The sequence below is a fragment of the Colletotrichum navitas genome (genome assembly GCF_030913465.1).
Source record: "Colletotrichum navitas strain CBS 125086 chromosome Unknown LY79scaffold_16, whole genome shotgun sequence".
Taxonomy (NCBI): domain Eukaryota; kingdom Fungi; phylum Ascomycota; class Sordariomycetes; order Glomerellales; family Glomerellaceae; genus Colletotrichum; species Colletotrichum navitas.
The window spans coordinates 48810-73785 of NW_026850562.1; the positions used below are offsets into that span (position 1 = coordinate 48810).

General features: G+C 52.5%; 10 protein-coding genes across 10 annotated transcripts; 3 read left to right on the top strand and 7 right to left on the bottom strand.

Annotated features, from left to right (window-relative positions):
• Window positions 1–217: 217 nt before the first annotated feature.
• LY79DRAFT_106253 (fork head domain-containing protein) lies at window positions 218–2678 on the bottom strand. The gene is made up of 4 exons (XM_060550667.1): window positions 2340–2678; window positions 1288–2277; window positions 419–1239; window positions 218–360 (listed from the first exon to the last, which is right to left on the bottom strand). The coding sequence occupies exons 1-4, from the start codon at window positions 2451–2453 to the stop codon at window positions 279–281; spliced, it is 2007 nt and encodes a 668-aa protein (XP_060416246.1). The 5' UTR covers window positions 2454–2678; the 3' UTR covers window positions 218–278.
• A 1891-nt stretch (window positions 2679–4569) lies between these two features.
• On the top strand, window positions 4570–6392 carry LY79DRAFT_578015 (misato segment II myosin-like domain-containing protein; the record flags this gene model as incomplete). The annotated part of the gene is made up of 5 exons (XM_060559927.1): window positions 4570–4641; window positions 4695–4894; window positions 4983–5424; window positions 5489–6060; window positions 6125–6392. 5 exons carry the CDS (start codon window positions 4570–4572, stop codon window positions 6390–6392), a joined length of 1554 nt encoding a protein of 517 aa, XP_060416247.1.
• A 750-nt stretch (window positions 6393–7142) lies between these two features.
• LY79DRAFT_106265 (Poly(A) polymerase central domain-containing protein) lies at window positions 7143–9800 on the bottom strand. Its single transcript, XM_060550668.1, has 6 exons — window positions 9357–9800; window positions 8538–9279; window positions 7753–8464; window positions 7550–7661; window positions 7378–7492; window positions 7143–7286 (listed from the first exon to the last, which is right to left on the bottom strand). The coding sequence occupies exons 1-6, from the start codon at window positions 9500–9502 to the stop codon at window positions 7230–7232; spliced, it is 1884 nt and encodes a 627-aa protein (XP_060416248.1). The 5' UTR covers window positions 9503–9800; the 3' UTR covers window positions 7143–7229.
• Window positions 9801–10507: 707 nt separating this feature from the next.
• LY79DRAFT_578017 (Septin-domain-containing protein) lies at window positions 10508–12500 on the bottom strand (the record flags this gene model as incomplete). The annotated part of the gene is made up of 4 exons (XM_060559928.1): window positions 10508–11421; window positions 11474–11627; window positions 11675–11985; window positions 12047–12500. 4 exons carry the CDS (start codon window positions 12498–12500, stop codon window positions 10508–10510), a joined length of 1833 nt encoding a protein of 610 aa, XP_060416249.1.
• Window positions 12501–13826: 1326 nt separating this feature from the next.
• On the top strand, window positions 13827–14851 carry LY79DRAFT_511331 (kinase-like domain-containing protein; the record flags this gene model as incomplete). The annotated part of the gene is made up of 2 exons (XM_060554254.1): window positions 13827–13895; window positions 13955–14851. 2 exons carry the CDS (start codon window positions 13827–13829, stop codon window positions 14849–14851), a joined length of 966 nt encoding a protein of 321 aa, XP_060416250.1.
• A 284-nt stretch (window positions 14852–15135) lies between these two features.
• On the bottom strand, window positions 15136–16808 carry LY79DRAFT_547029 (acyltransferase). The gene is made up of 4 exons (XM_060557285.1): window positions 16352–16808; window positions 16250–16268; window positions 16075–16179; window positions 15136–16010 (listed from the first exon to the last, which is right to left on the bottom strand). Exons 1-4 carry the CDS (start codon window positions 16548–16550, stop codon window positions 15269–15271), a joined length of 1065 nt encoding a protein of 354 aa, XP_060416251.1. The 5' UTR covers window positions 16551–16808; the 3' UTR covers window positions 15136–15268.
• Window positions 16809–17219: 411 nt separating this feature from the next.
• LY79DRAFT_588639 (RING finger domain-containing protein) lies at window positions 17220–18409 on the top strand (the record flags this gene model as incomplete). Its single annotated transcript, XM_060560940.1, has 3 exons — window positions 17220–17229; window positions 17281–17816; window positions 17879–18409. The coding sequence occupies 3 exons, from the start codon at window positions 17220–17222 to the stop codon at window positions 18407–18409; spliced, it is 1077 nt and encodes a 358-aa protein (XP_060416252.1).
• A 50-nt stretch (window positions 18410–18459) lies between these two features.
• Window positions 18460–19785, bottom strand: LY79DRAFT_106497 (mitochondrial carrier domain-containing protein). Its single transcript, XM_060550670.1, has one exon. The coding sequence runs from the start codon at window positions 19626–19628 to the stop codon at window positions 18510–18512; it is 1119 nt and encodes a 372-aa protein (XP_060416253.1). The 5' UTR covers window positions 19629–19785; the 3' UTR covers window positions 18460–18509.
• Window positions 19786–20340: 555 nt separating this feature from the next.
• On the bottom strand, window positions 20341–22135 carry LY79DRAFT_681428 (SCA7, zinc-binding domain-containing protein; the record flags this gene model as incomplete). Its single annotated transcript, XM_060564563.1, has 5 exons — window positions 20341–21019; window positions 21079–21255; window positions 21312–21833; window positions 21906–22037; window positions 22108–22135. 5 exons carry the CDS (start codon window positions 22133–22135, stop codon window positions 20610–20612), a joined length of 1269 nt encoding a protein of 422 aa, XP_060416254.1. The 3' UTR covers window positions 20341–20609.
• A 902-nt stretch (window positions 22136–23037) lies between these two features.
• Window positions 23038–24303, bottom strand: LY79DRAFT_511109 (uncharacterized protein; the record flags this gene model as incomplete). Its single annotated transcript, XM_060554226.1, has 3 exons — window positions 23038–23844; window positions 23896–24036; window positions 24127–24303. 3 exons carry the CDS (start codon window positions 24301–24303, stop codon window positions 23038–23040), a joined length of 1125 nt encoding a protein of 374 aa, XP_060416255.1.
• Between the last annotated feature and the right edge of the window lie 673 nt (window positions 24304–24976).

A 24976-nucleotide genomic window follows, 5' to 3' on the forward strand; every position in this document is an offset into this window, starting at 1 on the left:
CGCTGCAACTACCCAGCACACCTAGTGTCGAGAGACTCTACTATGATGACGCCGGAGCATGTGTATTTTATATAGAATTGGATGGGCATGGAAAAAAAGGGGGCGGTGCATCTGTGGATACTTCGACAAATATAGGCATGCGGAAAAGTAGCATGGGGGCAGAGCCCTTTAGAATAACACTATCTTCACTCTTCACGTGGTACGGTAAAACCTTAGCAAAAGTAAATGTGAGAGTCATCAAATTCATTTGTCTTGATACGAAATGCTATCCTATTTCTTCAAGGATGGCCATTCATGGCACTAGCTACGGACAATCCCCGACTCACAGGTGCATGGTACGACCCGATGCTCTGGAAACCCCTGCCGCTGTAGTCAGTACCAAATTCGGGGACGCTGAATAATGCATGGAATCACTTACTTTGCTAGATCAAAGCCTTGGTCCTCTTCGATCTCGGGGGGATTGGACGGCTCACTTGGCGCCTCTCGTGATGACTCCTTATGGTGAGATCGTGTGGGACTATTTGGCGACTTTACAGGAGGTGGACTGCTACTTTGCGGGATGCCGCCCAAGGAAGGCTTGGAAGGACTCATGTCGAAATGGGCGGCAGGTTTCAGGGGCGTGCTCCCAATGTCTGCGTACTTCCAGAACGGGGCTGGCGAGCTGGTAGGCATATGCTGACTAGGCCGTTGAGCAGTGCTCGGGGGAGCTAACCGAGGATGAACGCGGTGCGGCGCTGGCGTCACGAAGGACGTGTTTTCGTCTGGGAGGTAGGAGGAGGTCAGTGTGGGTGATTGATCATTGTAGCTGGTCGAGGTGAAGCTGTTTGCTGCAGAGGCGCCGCCACCTTTGCGTGGTCGCGGCAGAGGGCTGCCGTCGATAGTCAACGCCGTGCTTGGAGGCGCAAGACGGCGTGTGCTGCGGTCCGGAGTAGACTGGACAGCAGCCAAAGATGAACTTGGTGGCGGCGATCCTGTCGCCGAGACTTTACGCTTTCGCCCTGACGCAGGCTCTCTAGCGTTCACGTCCCTTGGCCCGTGAGTGATGTAATTCAACTGACTAGGCGATGATGGGGCAGATGAACCTCTGTGGCCGCCTCGGCCACCCTTGTATGCGCTTCGAGTCATCTCCTCCCGAGCCTCTGGAACAATTTGCCACTTCATGCCCTTGCCAGGCTCGTCCGTGGATCTGGCAACCTTGTCAAAAGCCTTGTTCAGGGATAAGTTGTGACGGATGGAATTCTGTGGTAAAGTTAATCAATATCCAAGGGAAATCAGAGGTCAACACACCTGCCAACCAGCAGCCTGCTGGTGCCTGTAGTACGCGTAGTTGTTCATGATGAAGTTGTAGATACCGTTGAGGTTGAGTTTTCCCTCTGGTGTGTTTATGATCGCCTGGGTGATCATTTGCGCATAGCTATATTGGGGTTTTATATGCTTATTTTCGTCAAGGCTTAGGTCCAGATCATTCGAGTTCAGTAGTAATGTTCCAGAGCTCGAGTACTGTGGTGATTTGTGCTGCGAAGGCGTTGCCTTCCCGCGGATAGCAGAGGGAGGAGTGCCTGGCCTTTTATAGTCTGCTGGGGCTGGCGCAATCGGCTGGCGGAATTGCTGACCTCGGGAACTTCTGATGGTTGAGCCCAGCGCCGATGATGGTTCCTCCGGCAAGTCCGTCCTCGGCTGGGGTGGGCTTGCGATGTGCTGCCGCAACAGGCCGGCCCTCTTGAGGTAAAGGGAATCGATGTGAAGGGGGCTGATCTCGGTGGGCAGAACAAAGATCATTTCAGTGCCACCAACTTCTAGAACCTCGCCACCCTCTAGGCGACGCAGACTTCCTTGCTTGAGGCCGACGTTGTTCACTTTGACTCCATTTCTACCCTTGACCTCAAGATACCACACTTCCTCTTTAGAACTGAAGTAGATGCGGGCGTGCTGGCGCGAAATCATCTTACTCGGACCGAGGTCAATGTGAATAAATTCATCGTCGTCCTCAGTGACTCCCTCAGATGGGCGACCAATATTGACAATCAATTTGGTGATGTAGAACGTCCAGTCCTGTGCCGCGATCTTGGCGTAGGCCTGGACGCCACTTCCATTTGCTTCGTGTATCGAGTTCGCATGGTCTTTGCTAGCTTGGGCAGGACCTTCTTTGGGCACCTGGAAGTGTTGAACGACCTGGGCAAGTAGCTGATCATCGTCGCTTATGGGCTGGCCAGATTGGTCGGCAGTGAGGCTAGACTCGTCTTCGTCGGCGGGCTCGACAGGCAGGGGCTCGTCGACCTTGGGAAGTCAGGGTCAGCAGGGAATGAAACACGAATGGGTCAAGAAAGTCGTTAGACTACCTTCCTGCGCCGTTTGGCTGGTCGAGTAGGTGAGCTATCCTCTATTCTGGCAGGAGAGGTATCGCGGCGGGTGTCGCGACGGGTGCGCTGGGAGCGCTTCGCTGAGACGGGCATTGTGTAGAGGATTAAGCATGCGGCACCTCTGGATAAGAATGGCCAGAGCTGAGAGGAAGAGCAGGTCGCGCGTGAGGGAATAAACAATGGCGGAAGCGTAGATTCAAGTATTCGGTCTCAGACGTGTGAGGAATGAGGGGGCAAGGTCGTGTCTCGTCAACTCGTGAGGGCTGGGTCAAGTGGAAAGTTTGGGGGCAGACAAATGCCACAGAGAGGTAATGTTTCCTCAGTGAAGAGCGATAAGGAGGTTGAGGTTGTCTAAGGTTGATCTTTGTGGCCGTAGTCCTTTGCGGAAGAGCAAATCGGGTAGACACTGTAGGTAATTGGTGGTGTCGGTGGTGCGAGTGCAGAGCCAAGCGCACTGGTCCTGGTCGGGAGTGTACGTCCCTTGGAGTACGGCTAGAGGATCTCTTCGACGTCTTGTGTAGGATGACTCGAGGTCTGTGGCAAAATGAGATCGGGCTTCCGGGTCCAGTTCCCAATATCTGTGGCTTTAAGGGTAAGCAGATATGGTGGTAGCGTAGCAGTAGTTGGGAAAGTGGTGGGAGCTGAAGATGTCAGCAGGTCGGCTTGTACAAGGGTTTGAGATGTGATGATCGCGAATGTCGCGCGTCTTTTTTGGGGGAGGGCGTTTTAATTAAGTAAGACACTGTGTGGAGGGAAGGGAAGGAAACAGTGACGACGGCACCAACTGAATATTTGGGGAGGGGAACGGGGATCGGACAAGGAAGAAGAGGAGGAAAGGTACCTAAGTACTCCGTACCTGTGTGCAATTACGTGCATTTTGAAAAGTCGCGTCCCCTGGCATTGACCCGTGCTGTTCGTGTTTTCTGCTGCTGGCCTGTTTTTAATGTTTTCTTTGTCTTCCCAACCTTCCTTGATCTACTGGCTCCACCACTTCACGCGTACAGTGTTTACTGCAGCACAGTATCATGGTTTACAGTACGCTCCACATCAGTATTAATAAAAAAAAAAAAAAAAGGGTATTCTCTTCTAACATTTCATTGACCTTTGTTGCAACCTCAGCCCTTTCACTCCATGTGGGGCAGTAGTAAACCCACCTAGTCAGTATACACATCCGCCAACCTAAAATGTACTTGTCATTCTAGGCCTGGGGGGATGGACACACTTCAATATTTGTTGGGCAACACCTACAGCACTTAACAAATTTGAGTCCTCGCTTGTACTCTTGTGTCAAAAAGAGAGAGAGAGAGAGAGAGAGAGAGAGAGAGAGAGAGAGAGAGAGAGAGAGAGAGAGAGAGAGAGAGACGCACAACAGAACAGGACACATCATTCCTCATAGCTGGTGACTTTAGCCGACGCACCGATGCTTGACTCAAAGCTTTGGCTCATTTTGTATCTTGACCTAATAGCTTTTGGATCTAGGATTGGAACTTGCGATTGGACTCAAGTCAAGGGGGGGTAATCCGCTCTCACTCCTCACATTCCCTCCTCCCTCTTCCCTCCCTCGAATCCGGAGCTCTTCGTTGTGAGACAGCCCCTTTCCAGTGTTAGAAGGATGCTGCTGTTACCCTATCCTGACTTGCTTGGCTTGCCTGGCTTCCTTCACTCCCTTGATTTCAATCCATTGTAGGCACGAACACAACTCCATTCGCCCTTGTCGAACCGGACATCCGTTTCACGCGAAGACGCAATAGCAATGGTCAGGTTAGGATGAAGAAGTGCACCTGATGTTGGTCCTGATGGCCTAACCCCATCCCCCAGGCGAATGAAGACCCCTGGATTGTTGCTGGGTAGACGCGTTGAGCACTTACGCTGGGCGGCGATTCGGCCATCCGGCGCCCATTATCCTTGCCAAATAGGCAGGACGGGCCCGATGCCGTCACACTGTGATGCAGGACCGGCCCATGTTAATAGATCCGACCCCGCCCCCCACCCCCACCATGAAATCAAATTCTCGGCTTATTTTATGAAGGCCTAAACGGGCCCGGCCGACCTGTATCTAAACCGCCGTTCAATGCACTTCGCTCTTCGGAATCATCCGCTGCACCCCAGCTTGCTCGTTGGGCGTTGTTTGACTAACCTTGACTAGACCAGGTTTCCAACCTATGCTCAGCAACACGATCTTCGTAGAGTATCAACGCCGGAGAAAAAAATGCATGAAATCATCACCCTCCAGCTGGGTCAGCTGAGCAACTATGCAGCAACCCATTTCTGGAACACTCAGGTACCAACAAGGCTCAACACACATGGCATAGCCTGCTCTTACACCCCTGGTAGGAATCCTACTTCACCTACTCGGCCCAGGACGAGTCACCAGTGAACCATAATGTTCACTGGCGCCCTGGCGTGGCCCTCGATGGCTCCGAGACATTCCTCCCACGTACCGTTGTGTACGACCTCAAGGGTGGTTTCGGGTCGCTTCGCAAGATTAATGCCTTGTATGACGCAAGCCAGGAAGGGGCACCTGCTCATTTGTGGTCCGTCTCTTGCCCGCGTCATCTTCCTTGCCGTCGACAAGACTCCAACTACGACGACCACAATACTAACATATATACTCGAGCACAGGGAAGGATCCCCTCAAGTCCACAGGCAGCCACAGGTTGAAACGACTGCCTACCAGCAGAGCCTCGACTCTGGCACCACGGCACCCAAGCTCAAGCCGTCTGACGTCCGGTACTGGTCCGATTTCTGCCGAGTTTTTTACCACCCAAAATCTCTCAACCAGCTATACGACTATGAGCTCAACTCGTCCATTAGGCCGTTTGACAAGTGGGCGTTGGGAAGAGAGCTTTTTGACAACTTGGACAAGGAGCATGACATTGTTGACCGTGACTTCCGCCCATTTGTCGAGGAGGCCGACCAGATGCAGGGTCTTCAAATCGTGACGACTATCGACGATGCCTGGGGAGGCTTCGCAACCGAATACGTCGAGCGTCTACGAGACGAGTACGGCAAGGTCACTATTTGGGTCTGGGGCCTGCAGACTCCTATGCCTGCGGCAAGGATTGTAAGTACACCAAAGTCGTTTGCCGCGCCTCAGAATGCCCATAAGCCTAGCTGACTGAAACCAGGATCAGAAACGCCTCCAGATGACCAACACAGCAAGAACGATCAAGGACTTGAGCGAATACGCCTCCATGTTAGTCCCCATGGCCCTCCCGCAGACCCGGCTGCGCTCCAACATCCACATGGACCTGCAGTCCCCTTGGCATACCAGTGCTTTGCTAGACACCGCCATGGAAACCGCAGGCCTTCCTTCTCGGCTTAACTCTAGCAGCACTGGTAGTGGCTTGCAAGCAACACTGAGCGACCTAGTTAGTGGCCTGAACCTGCGCGGACGGCAAACCTTGAGTCGTCTGCAGATGAGCATTGTGGGCCCCTCTTCGGAATTAGCCACAGGAGCCCATGCACCAAAGAAATCTCTTGACAACAAGGAGAAAGAGGATGCCAAGCTGGACATTGACTTGTTTGATATCATGCGAGCGATGCCATCGACAGGGAGGCGGAACATAAACAGTGGTGGCGACAGTCCTCACCTCTTTGGTCAAATGATAACTAGCCGTGGTACGCCGCAAGTGTTGGATGACGGGGACCAAGGCGGACAACGGGCAAGAGCCGAGCTCGTGGAGACCAGTGTTCAAAGGTAATCAGATTGACACATATTGCCACCCATGGTAATGTTATTCATTACTGACACCATATGACAGATACCACACGGATAGGGGATTCCCCATGCTCGACAGCTTCCCTGAAATTTACCTTGATAGCAGTGGCGAGCCCTCTGGCGAGCCTTTCGGTGTCAAAACTAGCCTTTCCACGGATACGTCTGTATCGGTAGCCTTGAAAGCTTTGCGTACCGCCATTTCATCTTCCATTGGCGTCGAGGATCGAGAGGATGTCAGCAACGAGTTGGCTGACCTTGCCGAAGCATACCGGGAAGGTTGGTCGAGTGGTAGCGATGACTATGACGACTAAGTGCTTGTCTGCCTACACATCTATTGATCAAGTTAATTGAAAAGCCAGATCAAGTAAAAAAGGCAACGGAAGGCGACTACTTCTGCTGTGCCTAAGTTTCATCAGGCATTATCTGGCCTCACACGTTCTCCAGGCATCGGTTCATGTTGAATCAGCACCCCCGTTTTTACAGTACGGTAATGTGCCTGCCAGGCAGCGAGCCTCCAACTGCGATAAAGCGACCAAAGGGGAAGCAGGCAGGAATGTGAGATATGTTTAACTCTATTCTCTGAGCTTAATGGTATCTAATGTACATTGGATCCCGGGCATACCGAGGAATCTGCCCGTACCCGGTCAGGCCGGTCAGGCCGGTTAAGAATAGATTTGCCGCGCACACAAAGTGCATGCTCCTGTCGCAATCGGCTTGGGTGCCAGATATGTCCCTGAATCGCTCTTTAGTAGTCTCTGCTCTCCCCAGTGTCACTCAGAGCGAGCTAACCTCCAAGAGCAACCTACCAAGTCCACGATACGTACGAGTTTTTTTCATTCTTTTTTTTATATTTGTTTTCCAATGAAAACCCGACCGTGCAAGGGCTCGGAAGGTCTCGCACTGTCAAGCTGACAGAACTTACCCCTTGCCGAGTCATCGATGGTTTTGGTGGCCAGTCAAGCCAAGCTGGATGAAAACATCAATCTGGTATTGTTTATATGTTGGTCAGCAGATCAAAGGCAATCAAGTACGTTGCCAGGGCTATCAACACCACGGCAACACAATGGCAACATGGTGACCACATGCCATATGCTGGCATTTCATGCGATCTTGGGGCGGAGGTGTATGGGGTAATGTGCCCGAAAATATCAACCCGCAGCCGTAACGGAAGCTTGTTGACGTTTTGCGGGAGGCTGTGAGTTGTCCTATGTGATCTGTCAGTAAAACACTTTGTCGGGGACTCGGTCGCCTCGTGAAGAGCCCTCGGTGTGACCGTAAGCTCAACCCATGCAGTACCTCTGAAGCACTTCGTTTCTTGATCTGTGCTGCGCCGTTTGCATTCGCCTGTTTCTTTTGAGGCCTCTGGGGCTTTTTCTCACCCGGCTCGAAGACATCGTCAGGAAGGTTGAAGCTGGACTGCTTTTAGCTCACATCACCAAGGTATTGTTAACAACTAGGTTTGACCTACCTTCGCACATGTTGAACAGCTAAGCAATTCAATGTGGACTCGTACTTTTCCCATGTTGTACACAGCGTCTTGAAGTTTTCAACTTGATAGGACAAGTCGAGCGATTTCGCGCCTGTTGAGTCAGCTTTATTCCCAACATAGTCCGCGCCAGAGGAAGCCAGAACGGCCGACCATAGGCCACAGTATCGTCAGCGAAAACCTACCTTCGCTCAGCGTCAGCCCTATGTAGTGCGTGGTGGTAAACACCTCGATTGGTGGGGCCGTTTTGTCCCCCTGTTCCGACTTTACAACAGGGGCGAATGGAGTTTCTTGCATGTTGGCAGACGAACCGCCCTCCTCCTTAACCTCTGGTATCATGTCTGAGGGTTCAGTAGTGAGTGTAGGAACAGCGTCCGGGTCCGGCTTCAATCCGGGGATGCTGCTTAGTTCTGCTTTCGTCTCGACCTTATCCGTCACCGGACTTGTGTCATGAGCCTCGTCATCTCTGACCAGGAAGGACATGTTCCCAGCCTGGACTTGGTGAACTTCTTCCTCGTTCTTACACCTGTGTCGGCGTTCATAGCCCTTGTTAAACGCATGGGCCAGCGCTATTGATTGATGCTGCTCCAGACCTTGAACCAAGACACGCACCTTGGATTCCACATAGCCCGACCAGACCTTGTGAGCTTCCTTCTCAGTGCTGGAAGTGATGACAGAGATGTAGTACTTGTAGCCCTGTGTGAAAAAAGTGTGTTTAACGAACAGGTCACTCCATGGGCTCCTGCCTAGCATGATGGCGTCTGTAATGTCGCATCCTCTTTGGAGCTCTTGCTGGATAACCGTCATGGCTGATCGCGTGATATTGTAGGTGGCACACATGGAGGGGTATGCGGGGGTGATGACGGGCATGAGATGAAATTGATCTCCTTTGTACAGCTGTAGCTAGGTTAGCAGATAGACCAAGAGGGCCAGGGCCAGGATCATGGCCGAGGACGTGGCGAGAACGAACCTTGGGATTCCAAACGCGGACCTGGAGAGGACCACCCTCGACATGCTTAAGAAGTACCGGTTGCGGCCACGGCCAACGGCGCATGATGTGGAAAAATTTATTGACAATGACGGAGCTTGCAGCTTTCGGATACAATTGGCAGACGCGGGCAACTAACATGGCCCATGCCACGCCACCGGGGAATCCCATGATGTTGGCGTAAATGGCACGTCGTTGTGCCCAGAGTTTAATGGCGCGCAAAGCCAACTTGAAGGTGGCTTGCTCGGGAACCAAGCTCAGGATCTCGTCCGTCACCCGAGTACCATTGAGGGATCGCAACTCTGCTTCGTCAAGGCCCCGTAACAGGCCGGAATCCTGGACGTTAAAGTCCTTGGGCAGTTGCTTAAGCATGGCAATGCGAGAGAAGATCAGATCAATGCTAATACCGGAAAACTCGAATTTGATGATGGGCACGAAAGCGTCGGCAACAACGGCCATGTCTGTAATGGCGCCAGGAGGGGCCATTTCTTTGAGAAGGTCCGGAAAGATTTCGAAGTAGTCGGCGCGGGTAACATATTTCGGGGCGACAACAAGGGTATCGATATCGGAGCCAGGACCATACACACCCAAGCGGTAACTACCATAGGTGAAGATTTTGCCCCTGGCATCTCTGATGAGGGCATCGTTGCCTTCCTCCCGCTTTCGGGCCACTCGTTTGACGAATTCGTCGCAAATCCGTGCAAGATGCTCGAGAACCGTTTCTCTGTAGTCCATCGACAAAATGGTCAGCATGGAGAGCACCGTACTGATAATGTGCGTGGGTGGAACGATAGTGCTTGCCTCTTCTCAGTGTCTGTGGGGCTCTCGAACGTGTTCTGCCTTCGAAGCTCATCGATGAGGGTTTGCATCGCATGATTCTCTGCTTCGGTGGGGAGAGCCAATGAGATAGGCGGCGTTACGCCCAGCGGTCTTTCCTCGCTGGTCATGATGGGCGATTGCTTCAGGATGGGGGCTGACCCAAGAGGGAATCTGCGAGGAATGATCCAGCTGGCGGGAAAAGGGCGTTTGGGCGGCGCGGTCACCTGGCCAGGTGATGAAGGCAATGGCGATAGGTCTGAAGCAAAAGGATCGGGAAGTAGGAGGGGGAAGCTGTCGAAATGAAGGAAGGCTGCTCTCGACAAGCAAACAAGTCGAATGCAGGCGCCGCTGCGGTACCGTGTCTGAGCTCAAGCCGAAGAAGTACTAGATAGAGCCTGGCACTTTACCTCTGGCTGGGACGCGAGGCTCAGAGGTAGGGGTGAGGCGCGATACGTAGTTGCAGCAGGCAAGACAGGGCACTAAGGCAATCTCATTTTACATTTCAGCCAATCAGAGAGTATCGCTTTGCGACTAGCGGGGCCATGAGTTGCAACCATCCCAACCTGGGTAGACAGGTCGGATCCGTGCAGACCTGGGATAGAATATCACCTTGAGAAAGCGATACGAGCGTGTGGGAGGAACAGATGCAGCCTGACGATTTACAATTCTACCACTCGTCGAGTTGGCTGGGTTGGTTTTTTTTTTTTTTTTTTTTTTTTTTTGCTTGAAAACCCAGTCAGTTCCTCCGCTGCACTTTGCTTGGTTTTGGGTCATATTCAGCTGCACGGTATAAATTGGACGACGAAGAGAAGCAAAATGCGTTGGGTGGCGGGCAGGCCTAACACTCAGAGCAGCATGGATACTGATGGAGTCGCTAGTCGCTGGACATAAGTTTATGCTATTTTGTCCTTCAACTTCATTTACTATACCCCGGACTCAACCAACAGTACTAGCAGTGGCAGAAACACCCAAATCCAGATGTATTGGTTATCCTACCAGAGACAGTTGCTCCATCGGCCATTCGACACACTATTGAATGTTTCCAAGTGTGCTGTGCCAAGTCGGTGCTGCCTTACCACTATGTAATCCAATCCCTCACTTAAGTCAAACAAGCCGTAATTAACGCGGGCCCTTCAGACGAAAAGCCACGCTAAGCCCCCAATAAGCCCAAGGCCGCCAACCATCTCCAAGGTATTCCAGCTCTGCCATTTGAAATCGGCCTTGAGCTGCAGCAAGCCTAGGGGGTCCTGACGTCTCACTAGCGCCCAGTTTTGATCCGAGCCTGTGCTGTGCCTCCTACTACCAAGAGAGCGTCCAAGGTCTCTCCGTCCCCGGGTCCGCATCAATGCCATAGCAGTACCGCCATTAACGCCCGGGGCGGAATGCCTATCCCGACATGATTCCCTCACCCACATATCTGCTTGTTCCCGCGCTGTCCTCTCCCGAATCGCCCTCTCATTGGCTAAGCTGCGTTGCAGATCGGCTGCCCAGTCCCTGAGCTGTACTCGGTAGAACCTCTCCTCGTAACGAGCATGGTTTGGCACGCAGCTCATGGCGAGCGGTGTCAAAGACCCTGTCCGGGTGCGAAGCAATCGCCTCTCCGTACATCCATCCGTCTGCAGAGAAAGGCCTGCAGAACTGTTGCTGGTCTTGGGACGGCGAAGGCGCCAGCCCAAGAGTTTCGTTGCAGCGGCGTGACGGAGCCATGTTGCCCCGTCTACGCTGAATATACGTTCCAACAAACGTGGAAGGTCGGTCGGCACAAGAGGTTGCAGGTATTCAGAGCTCATGAGCAGACTCGCATCCATAACGTCGTGGTCTGACCCTAACTCGCTCGATATGGCGTATATATCTGGTGCTTGCGTGTTGGGTGTCGTGGGAGCAAAAGTGAACAACCTGAGACCTGCTTCAGCTAGTTGTTGAGTGATCTGCCCTTTGCTTGATTTGATTTGCTCAGGTGTCAAGGTATCAGCATGAGCGAGAAGTGGTATCACATTCGTAAGAGAATCCAGTTGACGAATATATTGAAAGTCCGTTGGCGTTAGGCCTATAGTCTTCTTCAGCAGCTGTTCATCCAAAGAAAAGGGGGCAAGTCTGACCTGAACTGGGTATTGTGTAGAGCACGGCATCGACAAGCAAGCCGCCACTTCCGCCAATTATTTTCAAGACATCTGGATCCTCCAGACCGTCAAGGCGGTTCTTCTGAAGATGAGATTCAATGTATTGTGAAACCTGACCGACGGTATCCACGGGCTACACTTGTCAGCTTCAACATGTTAGGGGCGATCTGTATAACGTACTCGGCATGTTTCCTGGTAGCCAGGTGTATCCACCAGGCATATGTTTCTGTCTAGTATCGTGTCATCGACACTGCCAGTGCCAGATACACAACTTGTTTGCACCGATTCCTTCCACCAAGGTGGGTACGGCTTGGTGCTGGCAAAGGTCTCAGTTATCTGGAAAGTGCCCTGGACAATAGGAGGATCATTGGGTAGCGTATTTGCCGGTAGCAAGCCTGCGGACGCCATCGCAACCGGCATGGTAGGATCGACGTGGACGATGTGTGAGCAAGATTGTGTTATCGCTCGGATCAAGGTGGTTTTCCCTAGGCCTGAAAGATTGAATCTGATTAGTGATAAATCCAGGTGTAGTAGTTAACCAGTCGCTCGTACCTGACCTGCCAGCCAAGAGGATTTTGAGCCTACCAAGGCTTTTCCCGGTTTCTGTGAAGGGTCTCCGGCTGGGAACGTTAATGGTAGGCATAATAAACTGCTGGGCAGCTTCGCCGCTGTAGGCACTCTGAGGTTGGCCATGCTCTGAGGCCCCAAATGCGCTCATGACGAAGCTTTCCTGGTATTCGAACAGTGACCCAGCCAAGGAATTGCGCCGAGATGAAGAGCTGCTGATAGCCGAACAAGATCCAGATACGCCGTACAATATTGGTGTCATGGGTTGAGATGTAAGTAGCGGTGGAGGGGTCTGAGAAATACCCGACGACACGTTTGTTGTAGGGACTGATCGATGAGTTGAGGCATCACGGGGTGGCAATGCGGAGGTGGAACGAGGGACGGTAGGAGGTGGAGCAGTACTGAGTTCACGGTTTGGGGTAGAGAAGTCGCCATGCATGGTGTGAGCGGTATGTTTCCGCTGGTCGCGCACTCGGGGAGCGAGAGAACACTGTGTTGTCAGTGAGGAATCTATGGTGGATTCGTTGGTGAGGATGAAAGACATCTGGGCGGCGGTAGACTGTGAAGCAGAAGCGAAGCAGTCCGAGGCTCCATCACTCGAGGAAGCGTTCCCTGCGAACGCATTGCTACCAGGTAGAGGTCGCATATCGTAAGAAGAATATCATCAGTTCGTGGAAAGTTAAAGCGGCGAAGAATATCGTACTGTGGAGAGTGTTTAGCATAGGTAGGTAGGACAGATATTCGAGCGGACAACTTGCATGCAGTTGGGATTGGCGTGGATGTGAGGCCGCGGTGGGCGAGTCGGTGATGGTGTTTGCGCTGGAGATGGCGGGGACTAGCGATAAGGTTCCTGGGAGGTCATGAAGGTAAGGTGATAAGAGGTCCAGTGGCAGCAGCGTATGACCCTTTCCGTACTAGTGCGGGGTGTGAGTGGAGACTTGGGGGCCGTGAGGGGATATACCTACGGAGTACGGATACTGCCTAGGTAGATACCTACCTGTAGTAAGCTAACTACCTACCTACCTGGGCAGGGGACTGACTTCAGACGCTCAGGGCCCTAGTCCAGACGAGTAGGCTTGCGTGGTGGCCCATTGAGATGCCCCCCACTGGACTGCTGTCCCTTCACACCCAGCGGTTGGAGAACCGGGCTAGAATCCTCCAATCCAAGGTGCCCCTCCTCCCTGACCTTGACCGGTTCTCCTTCCTTCGTTTTGTTTATTTATTCAATTAGCAGCATCGCCTTCCCTTACCAACCAAGTACTGCTCTCAACCTAGTGAAGAAAATGTACCTTCCATCTCCTGTTCCGCCCACTTTCTAATATGTACCTGCCAGTCTGACTTAGGCATAGATACATCCATTCCTAAGGTACCCATCCGTAAACCGCATGGTTGTACCTACCCGCGAACCGACATAGAACCCAACCAGCCCACGCCGCATTCGCACCATTTGCATCCATCCCACGTTGAACGCTGGATCGCTCGCCTCACCCGCATCTCCCGCCACTTTGCCTTGTCGCTTGATCATTTAATCCGCTGACGCGAACGATTGAACTGCCCCGGACAATATTCACAGTCTCGATTTTTCGTCACCGCCCTATCGGCACAGCGTCAAGCTTTGCGGCTCAGCGCCTCGTTCCACGATACATCTTGTTGACATACCCTTTCTTCCTCTTGATCGAAGAGGAATCAGCTTGCCTCATAGAGACACAGACGACGAGTACTAACTCCAACCCGCCGACAGCGTCCCCCATATCGAGCAACAGACATGGACGGTAAGAGGCATCCGAGCTCGTTTCAGCAGCTCGAGAAACTCGGCGAAGGCACATATGCAACTGTACGTTTTCCTCTCTTGCCCAACATTCTCCTTCTTGGTAGCTAACTGTCAACTTGCAGGTCTTCAAAGGTCGAAACCGGCAAACGGGAGAGCTCGTTGCACTCAAAGAAATCCACCTAGATTCAGAAGAAGGCACACCCTCGACTGCGATTCGAGAAATCTCACTTATGAAGGAGCTCAAGCACGAGAACATTGTCGCCCTCCACGATGTCATCCATACCGAGAACAAGTTGATGTTGGTCTTCGAATATATGGATGGTGATCTGAAGAAGTATATGGACACCCATGGCGACAGAGGTGCCTTGAAGCCGCACCAGATCAAGTCATTCATGTACCAACTCCTGAGAGGCATCGACTTTTGCCACCAGAACAGGGTTTTGCATCGAGATCTGAAGCCTCAGAATCTCCTCATTAACGGCAAGGGACAGCTCAAGCTTGGCGATTTCGGCCTGGCCCGTGCCTTCGGCATTCCCGTAAATACCTTCTCCAACGAGGTCGTCACGCTATGGTATCGTGCGCCCGACGTCCTCTTGGGAAGCAGGACGTACAACACAAGCATCGATATCTGGTCTGCAGGATGTATCATGGCGGAGATGTACACCGGCAGGCCGTTGTTCCCCGGTACAACGAATGAGGATCAAATTATCAGGATTTTTCGTATCATGGGAACACCGACCGAGCGCACCTGGACCGGTGTTACCCAATTTCCCGAGTACAAGCCGACGTTCCAGATGTACGCCACCCAGGATCTTCGTCAGATTCTTCCCCAAATCGATCCGACGGGCATCGACCTTCTTCAGCGGATGCTCCAGCTACGCCCTGAACTACGTATCAGCGCCCATGAAGCCCTCAAGCATCCTTGGTTCAACGATATCGTCATGCAGCAGCATCAGCAGCAAGCTTTGCAAGCACAAGCTAGAGCCTACCCAGGACAAGGGTCTTACGAGACCTACTGAACTTCCAAGAGAAGCTGTTTCGACTTACGATTTGGCGGTCATCCAATCTTGAGGTTTTCGGCGATATGCGAAAATGGTTATGAAGATGCATCATCCGTACCAACAGCGAGGAGTAAGAACATGACGATGAAGTATACGACATCATCGGCAAACTTGGCAGGGTGCATTTCGGGAGTTCCTGTGAACTGCGATTGGTTAGGGCTGGGTGTGGAACGGGAATTGACCATCAGATGACTATACTTTCCGCCATCAGCGTAAAGGAGTAGTAGTAATGAATGCATTTAAAAGTCCATGCTATGGATCTATGTGGTGATTTGCAAAATGTAGAAGTAGATGTACATGTGGCACTCAGTCTATGCGAGCAGCCATCTAACATGAGTTTCTAGACGAATAAAAGAGAGAGAAAAAGTCGCCTTGTTACTCTCTGTGAACCAGACTGTCGTCCACGGGGCTCTTAAACTGCTTCTCCTTGGGGTCGCGCTCCCATGTCTCAGCGAGAGCATACGCAGGATCATCGTCAGGATAGCCCGCCCGCAATCTCAATCTCTGGACCATGTCCCTCACAGTCTTTGCGACCTCTGTCCGTAGCTGGATAGCTTCGGGGTGGTATTTGAGTGATTCGGGCACTTCGCCAACGTTCAGCCGCTTGCCCAAAGCTTCTTCCTCTTTTTCTACTAAGCGCTTCCACCTCGACCGCTGCTCCCTAAAGGCCTCGCCCACTTCCAGGGCCTCGCCGTAAATAATGCGGATCTTGGCGCCGATGCGTGGGGCCCACCGCGGCCATTGCCTGTTCTCAGGCATGATGTCTGAGAACCCGTCGATGAAGATAGGAACGAGCTGCGGAGCCGGGTCGGATTCGAGGATTAACCGGGAGACACCCCACTTGAAGTACCGGAGAGACCGCTGCGGATGCTGATGTACACATCCCTCGGGAAACACATGCACCCATGCGTTATGGTTGTTCCTGTAATGTACGGGCGACACGAAAGTCTCATTGTTGCCGGCACTGAAGGCCGCTTTCATGGGGAACAGGGCTCCAGGGCCGGAGACGAGGCGGATCGCCTCGGTCATTGTCGGTTGAAATAGACCGCCGTAGGGTGAATGGAGCATACGATATGTCGGCAAGACCTGACCTAGGCCGAAGAAGGACTTGAAAAGGCTAGACTAGTGTCAGGGAGGTGTAGTTGGTCCAACGTCTGGGGGGATGAGGGAATGTCAAATACCCATTCTTGAAGCAAATGTCATGAGCACCGAGTCCCCATCGAGCGCTCAACGGCGAAGAGTTATACTTAAGCGGCAAAGCACCCCATATGAGGGGATCGTCTAGCCTGTGTGTCCGAGATGCATTAGCTAGACACATACGCCGAGGGGAAATATAGCACGATGAAGGAAACTCACACACTGATATGGTTAGAGACTGTGATTGGCAAGAGAGGTAGTCAGCGATGGCTTCTTTTGGTACTGGTATACTTCAAGAGAAACGAGAATTCGCAGCCGTACCGGTGATAAGACCACGCTCAGGAGCCCCAGCCCGACGCTTGTCCAACAGATCGAGAAACTGAGGAAGGCCTTCTGTTTGAACGTCGTTGAGGCCATGCAAAAAAGCTCGAGAAATGGCGCCTGTAAGGCCCATGATGGCCGCTGATGCTATCCGCCATGGCAAACTCGGTTGATCCGGCCGTGCTTCCGAGGCGGTCATTTTTGTTTTTGAGTGAAAGGCAGGCTCGTTGTTCTATGCGGGTTGTTAAAATGAGTGAAAGGGAGAGAGGAAAACCGAGTAACAGTGAGAGACTAGGCGATTGGACCGCCGGACCGCGTCATGAAGCCCACCACTTCAGACCAATGACAAAATGCAAATTTCTTGTGACGGAACAAGCATCTAAATATTTCAAGCGCCATCCAGTAACAGCAAGTGGATTATGGCAGAAGCCACTAACCTTCTGAAGGGTTTGTCGATGGAAACATAACCGGAAGGTCGAAAAATGCTTCCATAGCGTCTCAACAAACCGGTGGATCACTCTATAATGGATATTTCCCTAAGGGTGTAATCAATATACATTAAATGCATATTCGTTGGCAGTGCATGGGACAGGTATAATGTCTCACCCTTGTCGCTCTGGGGCCTCTTTCCGGTTTACTTTCCAGCGCGGAGGTACCTCCCCTAACTATCCTTGCTCTCAATCTTCCCATACCTAGGTAGGACTTCGTTCGTCTCACACTTGCTTGTCGAAATATACATCTGTCAACTCGGAGACCGAGATTAATCTTTGGGAATTCAATTTTCAGAACTACTATAATCAATCGGTCTGAACCATAAATCAAAATTTCCAAGAAGAGTTGGTTGTCCACAACCTGAACCACGACAGCAATGGCACACAGTAGGCTCAAAATTCCAGGAAACTCGTGTACATCACTCTAACGAGTCTCAGGCAAACGAAATACGTCACGCAGCGTCTTCACCTCCTACGAGCGTGATATGGCCAAGGCTGCATGGGCATCAACCTCGGCACGCTTGTCTCGCGACTCCTTCCTCCCGTTTGGTTCTTGCTACCTCTGCCTAGAGATCGCAAGGGACCCTGTTTCGTGCAGTCACGGTGACATATTTTGTCGTGAGTGTGCGGTGGCTAATCTCCTGGCCCAAAAGAAGGAGATCAAGCGCTTGGAGCGAGCGCGGGAGAAGGCGGAACAAGAGATGCTGGAAGCCCAGGCCCGTCAAGACGTTGAAGCTCAAGAGCGCGCCATAAAGGAGTTCGAAAAAACTCAGGCGGGGCTTAGCCCGTCGTTATCTGCACCGGTATCGTGTTCGTCTGGTTTAGAGTCAAAAGATGATGGCGCACCAAGAACCAACGCCAAATCTACGGCAATGCAGGGTACCAAGAGAAAGTTCATATTGGACCAAGACGAGCTAGAAAGAATCGCAAAGGAAGATCGCGCCAAGGCACAGAAGTTTATTAATGAGGAAAAGGTTCGGTCGGATTTGCCAAAGGGCTGCTGTGTGCGATAACAACGACGCTAACTCTCTTCTAGGCATCTAAGGAAAAGTTGCCTTCTTTCTGGACACCGTCGCAAACGCCCGACGCCGAAGCGGCTCGCAAAGTGGCAGGCGTGGCAGTCCTTCCTAAGAACATCAAGCTTGCGCCAATTTGTCCAGCTTCACCCGACAGTTTGCAGCATCCCTATTCCCTGAAATCCCTGATCACTCTCAACTTCAAAGAAGAGCCCGATCCCAAGATGAACAGCAACAGGCGTATATGTCCATCGTGCGTAAAGACGCTTGGTAACGCGTCACGGCCTTTGCTGGCCGAGAAATGCGGCCATGTCATCTGCCGAAACTGTGCTGCCAAGTTCATGGCTCCTGTCAAAGGCAGCGACGTTCGACCGCAAGAGAACACTTGCTACGTTTGTGATGCCCGCCTGACGGCGAGCCCCTTGGATAGCAAGCATAAGCAGCGCAAACAGGAGTTTACTGGGCTGGTCGAGCTTAGATCAGAGGGTACGGGGTTTTCCGCGAGGGGCGCAAGTAAGGTTGAGAAAAGCGGTGTTGCCTTTCAGTGCTGAGTCTTGCTGCCCACCTAGCCAATACGTGTTTGTCCACGGGGTTGCACGGTGGTGAGGTGAGGCGGCGGGCATTCAGCGTAACAAGTGCTGGGCAGTATCTTCATCGAAGTCTGAGAAATGCCTGACGGAGACGTTGCAGCTTAACTCTGCGCGACTGCCCCTGTGACAAGGACAACAGCAATATGCCCAGACGAATGACAAATTTGTGGATAATGCCTTTTGACACCATGGTCAGCCCGTGACTGAAGAAGCTCTTGAGCACTTCACCCTGGAGACCAGCATATAACGCCAATATTCCCTCAGTCCTCGCAATGGATAGTACGATGGCGATGACGCTATCGTCGACCAGCTTCTTGAGTCCACTCAGAGCACCACTCATCTCGTTAACGGAAATCGGACTTTGTGGTCCCTTGCTGGATTCCGAACTGGAGGGTGTGTCCGAATTACCGGTGCTCCTATGCGGCGAAGCGTTGCCGGACCCACGCATCTGAAGTCTAGCTTTGGCAGTTTGCAGGGGGTAGCTGATGATGGTTGCGATAGATTTGCTAGCGGCAGCCAGAAGAAAAGTTGTTTGTGTGCTGTGCGAGGTCTCGTCTGAATCCGGGAAAAGTGTCTTCCCTAGCTGTTCGTTCAGAAAAAATGTAATGCTCGGATTGATGGTCAGCAGCAAGGAGGCGGAATACCCGGCCCAGAGCCCAGCTATGCCGTTCTCAGCGCCAATAGAAGAAAGAATCTTCCAAACAGACGCGTTCTCGGCATCCGTATTGGCTTCGAACATGGCTGATGTTTGCTTCCTCGCCACCACGTTGGCGATGGGCGTCGTGCAACCTCGCGCGCAGGCGCCGGCCAATGCGCCGATGGCCAGCTCGTCCATGACAGATAACCTCCTGCCGCGTGAACGGCGGCGGGCGTCCCGAAAGTACTGGTAAAAGAGGAAGAAGAGAAACGAATCCGCGATGGACTTGAACACGTCCTGGGCAAGGCCCGTGTAAAGGCTCGACATGCCGCCTTCCTGCGAGGAAATGGCCTTCAGCGCATGGAAGACGCCGCGATACTGGTCCTTTTCAGAAATGGCATTTTCCCTCCGTAATTGGCGCTGGACCTTCAGGCGTGTGGTGACGAGGTCGAGAGGATAGACTGCAGCCGTCGACAAGGCTGTGCCGGTCGCACCAGCGAGGGCGTGGCCCAGGGCCTCAAGAACACCAACAGGTGCCATCATGAAGATTGTTTGGGTGGAATAACCCTCCGAGGAGGCTTGGGATGAAATGTATTGGGTCCAACTGGCAATTAGCAACAAGGGCGGTGGTGCAAGAGGCCGAAAGTGTAATCCACACAGACGAGGGGATTCGACGGGACAAAAGAACACAGCGATTGAAATAAACCCACCCGCTCGACGATTATTGTGTTGCAATGCAAAGTAGCGCGCTCGCTGTGCAAGATGACCCAGGTGACATGTGACGAGAGCAACGGCAGTCGGCAGGAGCCACGAAGGCGGTGATTGCGAGAGGAGGGACTGAATATGTCGTGCCGAGGTCAGCTAGTTCCGGGCAGTTGCTGAGGCGGTAGTCGGCAGCCGGGCTGGCTGATGGTCATCATTGCACAAAATCCGGGGTAAAAATGCAATGTCGTCATCGTAGCGTGCTTCAGACCGCGCTGTCCCGCACCCGGGGCTGAGCTTTGGGAGGGGGCGATCCACCTGCTCACCTGATAGCTTTGTGGCTTCACTACTCGAGCCCCGGTAGTCTCGAGCATATGAATAAGATGCTGGCGGTCTGCGTCCACATGTCAATTCCACGCGGCCAGGATTATATGTCTACACTAGCTGCCTTTTCAATGTTGACAAGATCTACACGATCCCTAGATGCCCGTCTGCTGTAAGAACACCTAGCGATCTTGACGGCTACATCTGAAGCCCATATCGGTTAAAAACTTTCGCTTTCCTCAACCATACCTTATTCCCAGCAACTGAGAGCTAAAAATGCAATCACCAAACGCCACTGTCTTCATAATTCCTATCGCAATCAGTTGTTATACCGCCGGCGAGGAAGGGACGAAAAAGAATAGCCCCCAATGACGCCTGCCTCCCGCTTTCCCTTTCCTTCCAAATGTACGAGACCGTGGGCCTCTTTATACCCTTCATACTGGTGGTGTTTCGTCAATTCACCCTCGCGGTCCCTCGTATGACCTGAGGTGCGCCGTGTTAGGCTCTGCTTGTCACGGATGGCCTTCGTTGTGGTGGCTGGCCTTGCATGCTGAAGCTCGAGGATCTGCGAATACCTCCAAAGTTCACATCCGCCGTGTCAGGCTCTCCCGGTGCGTCTTCTGTGTCCATGAAGCCTGGGTGGCCGTGAGGCAGCCTCTGCGCACCGAAACCGTTTACTTTGAAAATGTTGGTTCGGCCGCCGTTAGTCGCCATCTGCAACTGCTCATGTAGACGTGCAAGCTGGTACTGCCTTTTGATCGGGTTAAGAAGCGGTTGCGGTACCACGGGTTGCGGATTCCAATGCGCCAATGCACTCATGACAGCAGCCGTCTCCTCATCCGAATCGACCGGTCCGGCGTTGGCTTCGTCTTCGTCTTCCAGTGGAGCGTTGGCATCGAGAGCAGCCTCTGTAGAAGCGGTGTTAGTAATTGAGCTGGGTTTTGAGGCGCTGTGGTGCACCACGTACTTTGCTGTTTAGCCTGATTCTTCTTCTGATACGCCGCCAAAAGCATATCGTAGGGTAGAGACCGTCCCGCGACGGCACGTTTTGCCCCCATACTATGGCTCTTACACGTGAGTGATCTCGCGCATGGCTGTCCATTGGGTAACAGGACACCGCATTGTCGTTCGACATCGACGGGGCCTGCGCCTTGGTCAGCATACAATAACTTGTCACATCGACGTGCCTGCATCTCTTACCTTTTGGTTTAGGAGCTTTTGGCTTGGGCTCTTCCTTCTTCTTCTTCTGCTTAGGTCCTTTCTCGGCATCTCCATCTGCCTTGCGCTTCTTGCCCTTTCCAGTGTCACCATCGGTCTTCTTGCCAGCGGCCTTTTTCGTGGTCTTGCTGCCGATAGCTTTCTTTTCGGCCCCATCTTCATCAACTTCGCTATCGTCTTCGCCCTTGCCGTCCGCATCTTCGTCTGCTTTCCTGGCCTCTTCTTCTCGTGCAGCCTCTTTGGCCCTTTCACGGGCTTCTCTCGCCTCTTTCTTGCGCTGAGCCTTCTCCTTTTTTAGCTTGAGACACTGCGCGATGTGGGCTTTGGCAGCCGTCTTGAGAATGCTCTTTTTGCAGTGCTTGCATTGCTGCAGATCGGGTGTGTCCTCGAGCGGTCTACCTGTCGCGAAGGCTTCGCGCGCGCTGTCATCGAGTGGGTTTACCACCGGCCCAGGGGAGGCGACAGAAATCGTTGGGGAACCGTCCTTTTTCGACTTCTTGTCTTCTGGTGTGGCGGCGCAACCGTTAGTCCACAGGAGGGCACATAGTAGACCATATGCAATTGTTAAGACCTTACCTTCAACAATACTCCCTTCTCTCCAGTTTCCAGGCTTGTTGTATTTCGGGGCGGGTTTCTTTAGCTTTATGGGACCATCAGGTTTATTCTTGGGATCCTTCTTCGATGCGACCTTGATCGTCTGCTCATCATCTGTATGCGCATCCGCGAATTAGTAAATGAAGACCCATGCCAGCGTGAAGCAAGAGATAAAGCGCGTTACTCTTTTTTGAATCCGAGACGGTCGCCATAGTGTCTATGATATTCTACACCCAGCGAACTCAGCAATTTAGTGATTTTCCTTGTTTACGACGGTGATGGTAAGTAATGTCGATGGTAAGAGAAGGGGTATGTGGCGAAGGGCCGCTGCAGTGACAGGAGACGCGCAGGCCGTCGAAGTCCGGCGGTTGATCTCGGTCTGACAGGGTGTCACTTCATGACAGAAGGGTTGAGCCGTGATTGAGTTATTTCATTGGAGATGGATGGTAATAGTTAGCGATACGCCGAGCCCTGGTCGAGCGTGGTAGTCGAGTATCGTCGCCTGTTGCCTTCATCTGCTGGGTGGAGGACCGTGACTAGAGTCACGCGTAGAAGTCGCCGGTCTCCACAGCTGAAAGCCTATGGGCCCATTCGCGGAGCATATGTACCGTATGAGGTGTCGATATATTTATACTACGCACTGTTTTGACAGCCCACCTTCCGTTGCTATGTAATACCAGCATTGAATTCGCCAACATATGAAGACCAGGTCGGAACCCTGAGAAAACAGCAAAGAGAACAGCATGACACCCGAAGGATTAAGAGCTACCGCTCAATAAAGTTACATGGTTTTCTTTAAACGCCATTGATTCCCGTAGCCGAGTTTGAATGAAACATTTCTGTGAGTTGTCCAGGATGCCTTCTTCGTTGTACAAGGTTTACTGTGCCTACGTTGATTTTTATCGCCATACTGCCTTATCCCAATTTGCTCCGTCCAGCCTGATTTCAATGCATTTCTAAAGCCGCTGGAAACGATGGTATCACACAGCCATAACCTAGCTGCTGTTGCTGCTGTTGCTCCGGTACACCGGGTCCTTGGTCCATCACAGAACCTTTCCAGTCCAAATTCGCATGCCGAATGCGCCTGCTTTTCCATTGGCCCTTCTTCCAATTCTTACCAGTCGTCCGCCAGTATTCCTGCCGCGCTAGATCTAAGCACCGTGTCTTCGTGCGCCCGCATGGCCTCCATCATGGATCGCGCATGTAGCATACCCATGTCACTCCAGATTGTCTGTATGACGCCCAAAGCCCACTCCCAATATTTCCTGGGAACTCCAGGAGCGCAACCAGCCACCTTTAAATGAAACAGCAATGCCGGAAGTCCTGCTGATCCGGATCCACCTCCACCGGGGCTTTCAACTTTTATCTGCGCCTGCCCGTCGAGGGACGGGTGTCGCCAATGGGTCGGCGCACTCACTAGCGTGTCTCTTGCCAGCCTTCGAATATTCGCGAGGAAGTTGTCACGTGCGGCAGCCGATACGAGTGAAAGACTGGAGGTTGGGTTCTTGTTCGCCAAGTCCAGCACGTTCTGGTTCACCAGAACTCGCGCCCAGCGGTAGTAGTTCCAGATACGGGCGGTCCAGACGTCGTGATACTTATGATATTCACCCTCAAGAACCGCTTTTGGGGGCAGGTGAGTGGCGTGGATAGTCTCGTATAGCCAGGCTCCTTCCAGGGCATTCTCCCATGATGCCAGGTCGGAGTCAAGATCCAGTAGTTGCTGCAGCACGTTGACTGTTTTAGGCTTTCCGTCGCTAATGACATGTCTGTGAATTATCGACGAGATTTCGACAAAGCGAGCGATGAGAACTGCCAAGTCTGTGGATGGTCGATCGATGGGAATTTGTAGCTGTGAGCCGTACGAAACCCAGTCGTAAAAATCCGGGGGCATCGGCATGCCCGCAACATGAAGAGGTATGAACTACAGAATAAGCCAGACCCGGAAGAGCAAAGAGTGCAAGGCGTATCTTACCATTGAGTAGCATAACTGTAGCAATGCCCTGAAACCCGCAAAAGGCACACTGGGCATCGGACACCAGCTTCTCATCAGAGCCGCTCCGCCCATAACGTGAGCGTGAACGGTGCTAGTGGAGTGATGAGTCCCTTTGACAACCTAGACATCCAGTGGCTCAGGTTAGTCGTCAGGCGTAATAACAACGGTGACCAGAAGTAGTGTAGAGGTCATGGGAAGGCGGTAACCGACCTCGAACATGGCAAGTGCGACAACGGATCTCATCGTTACATCTATGCTGGGAGTGTGCGGAGGTCGGATGAGCTTTCCGGTTTGTCGAAGTGCCGAGCCGTACTTCTCTCGCGCAGTAGCCATCATTTCCACGTTGCCAGTCAAGTTGTACAGCCCGGCAAGCCCTACAGCGCACATAACGTCCTGCACTGCTGGGTGCCATACCCAACCTTGTGTAGCCAGTTCCTGTCCCGACTTTGGTTCATCCGGGTGTCCGATCAAATAGCGGTTGACGTAAAACTGTACGCCTTGCTCCTCGAGGGTGGGGCCGATGTGCAGAGTTGGCGGGCTCGACTCGCGGAATTCTTGTTTCACGACTGGTAACACTGGCGGAGACGTAGAGCCTGACGAACGGCTGCTTGATAAAGGTGACGTGGCGAAGGGTGCGATGTTTGGTATTGGCAAAATCGCGGCTGCAACATTTGATCGTGATGCGGTCCTCGTGCTGTTTGGCGTACTCCTTTGGCTGTAAACTGGAGAAGAAGCAGGCGGCGAAGGGCCATTCGACGCAGAGGCCTGTATCTGCTCGTTATCGGGTCCATCAGACACACCCCATTGGGCGTGAGCTTTCTTGATGACTTTGGTGCTCTCATCGCGGAACATCAGTGAGAGTTGGTCTCGATAGCCAGGGCATTTCTTGCCAACGCGGATGCATTGTGAGCACTCAGGGTTCACCTTGTCGCACTACAAAATAAGAACATTGTCAACTAAAATCCAGCCTTAACCCGTTGCCGATGTGAAAAACTGGAAGAAGAGACAGTGCTAGGTAGGGCAACGGCGCCGCAACTTGCTCCAACATAACGTTCAGTGC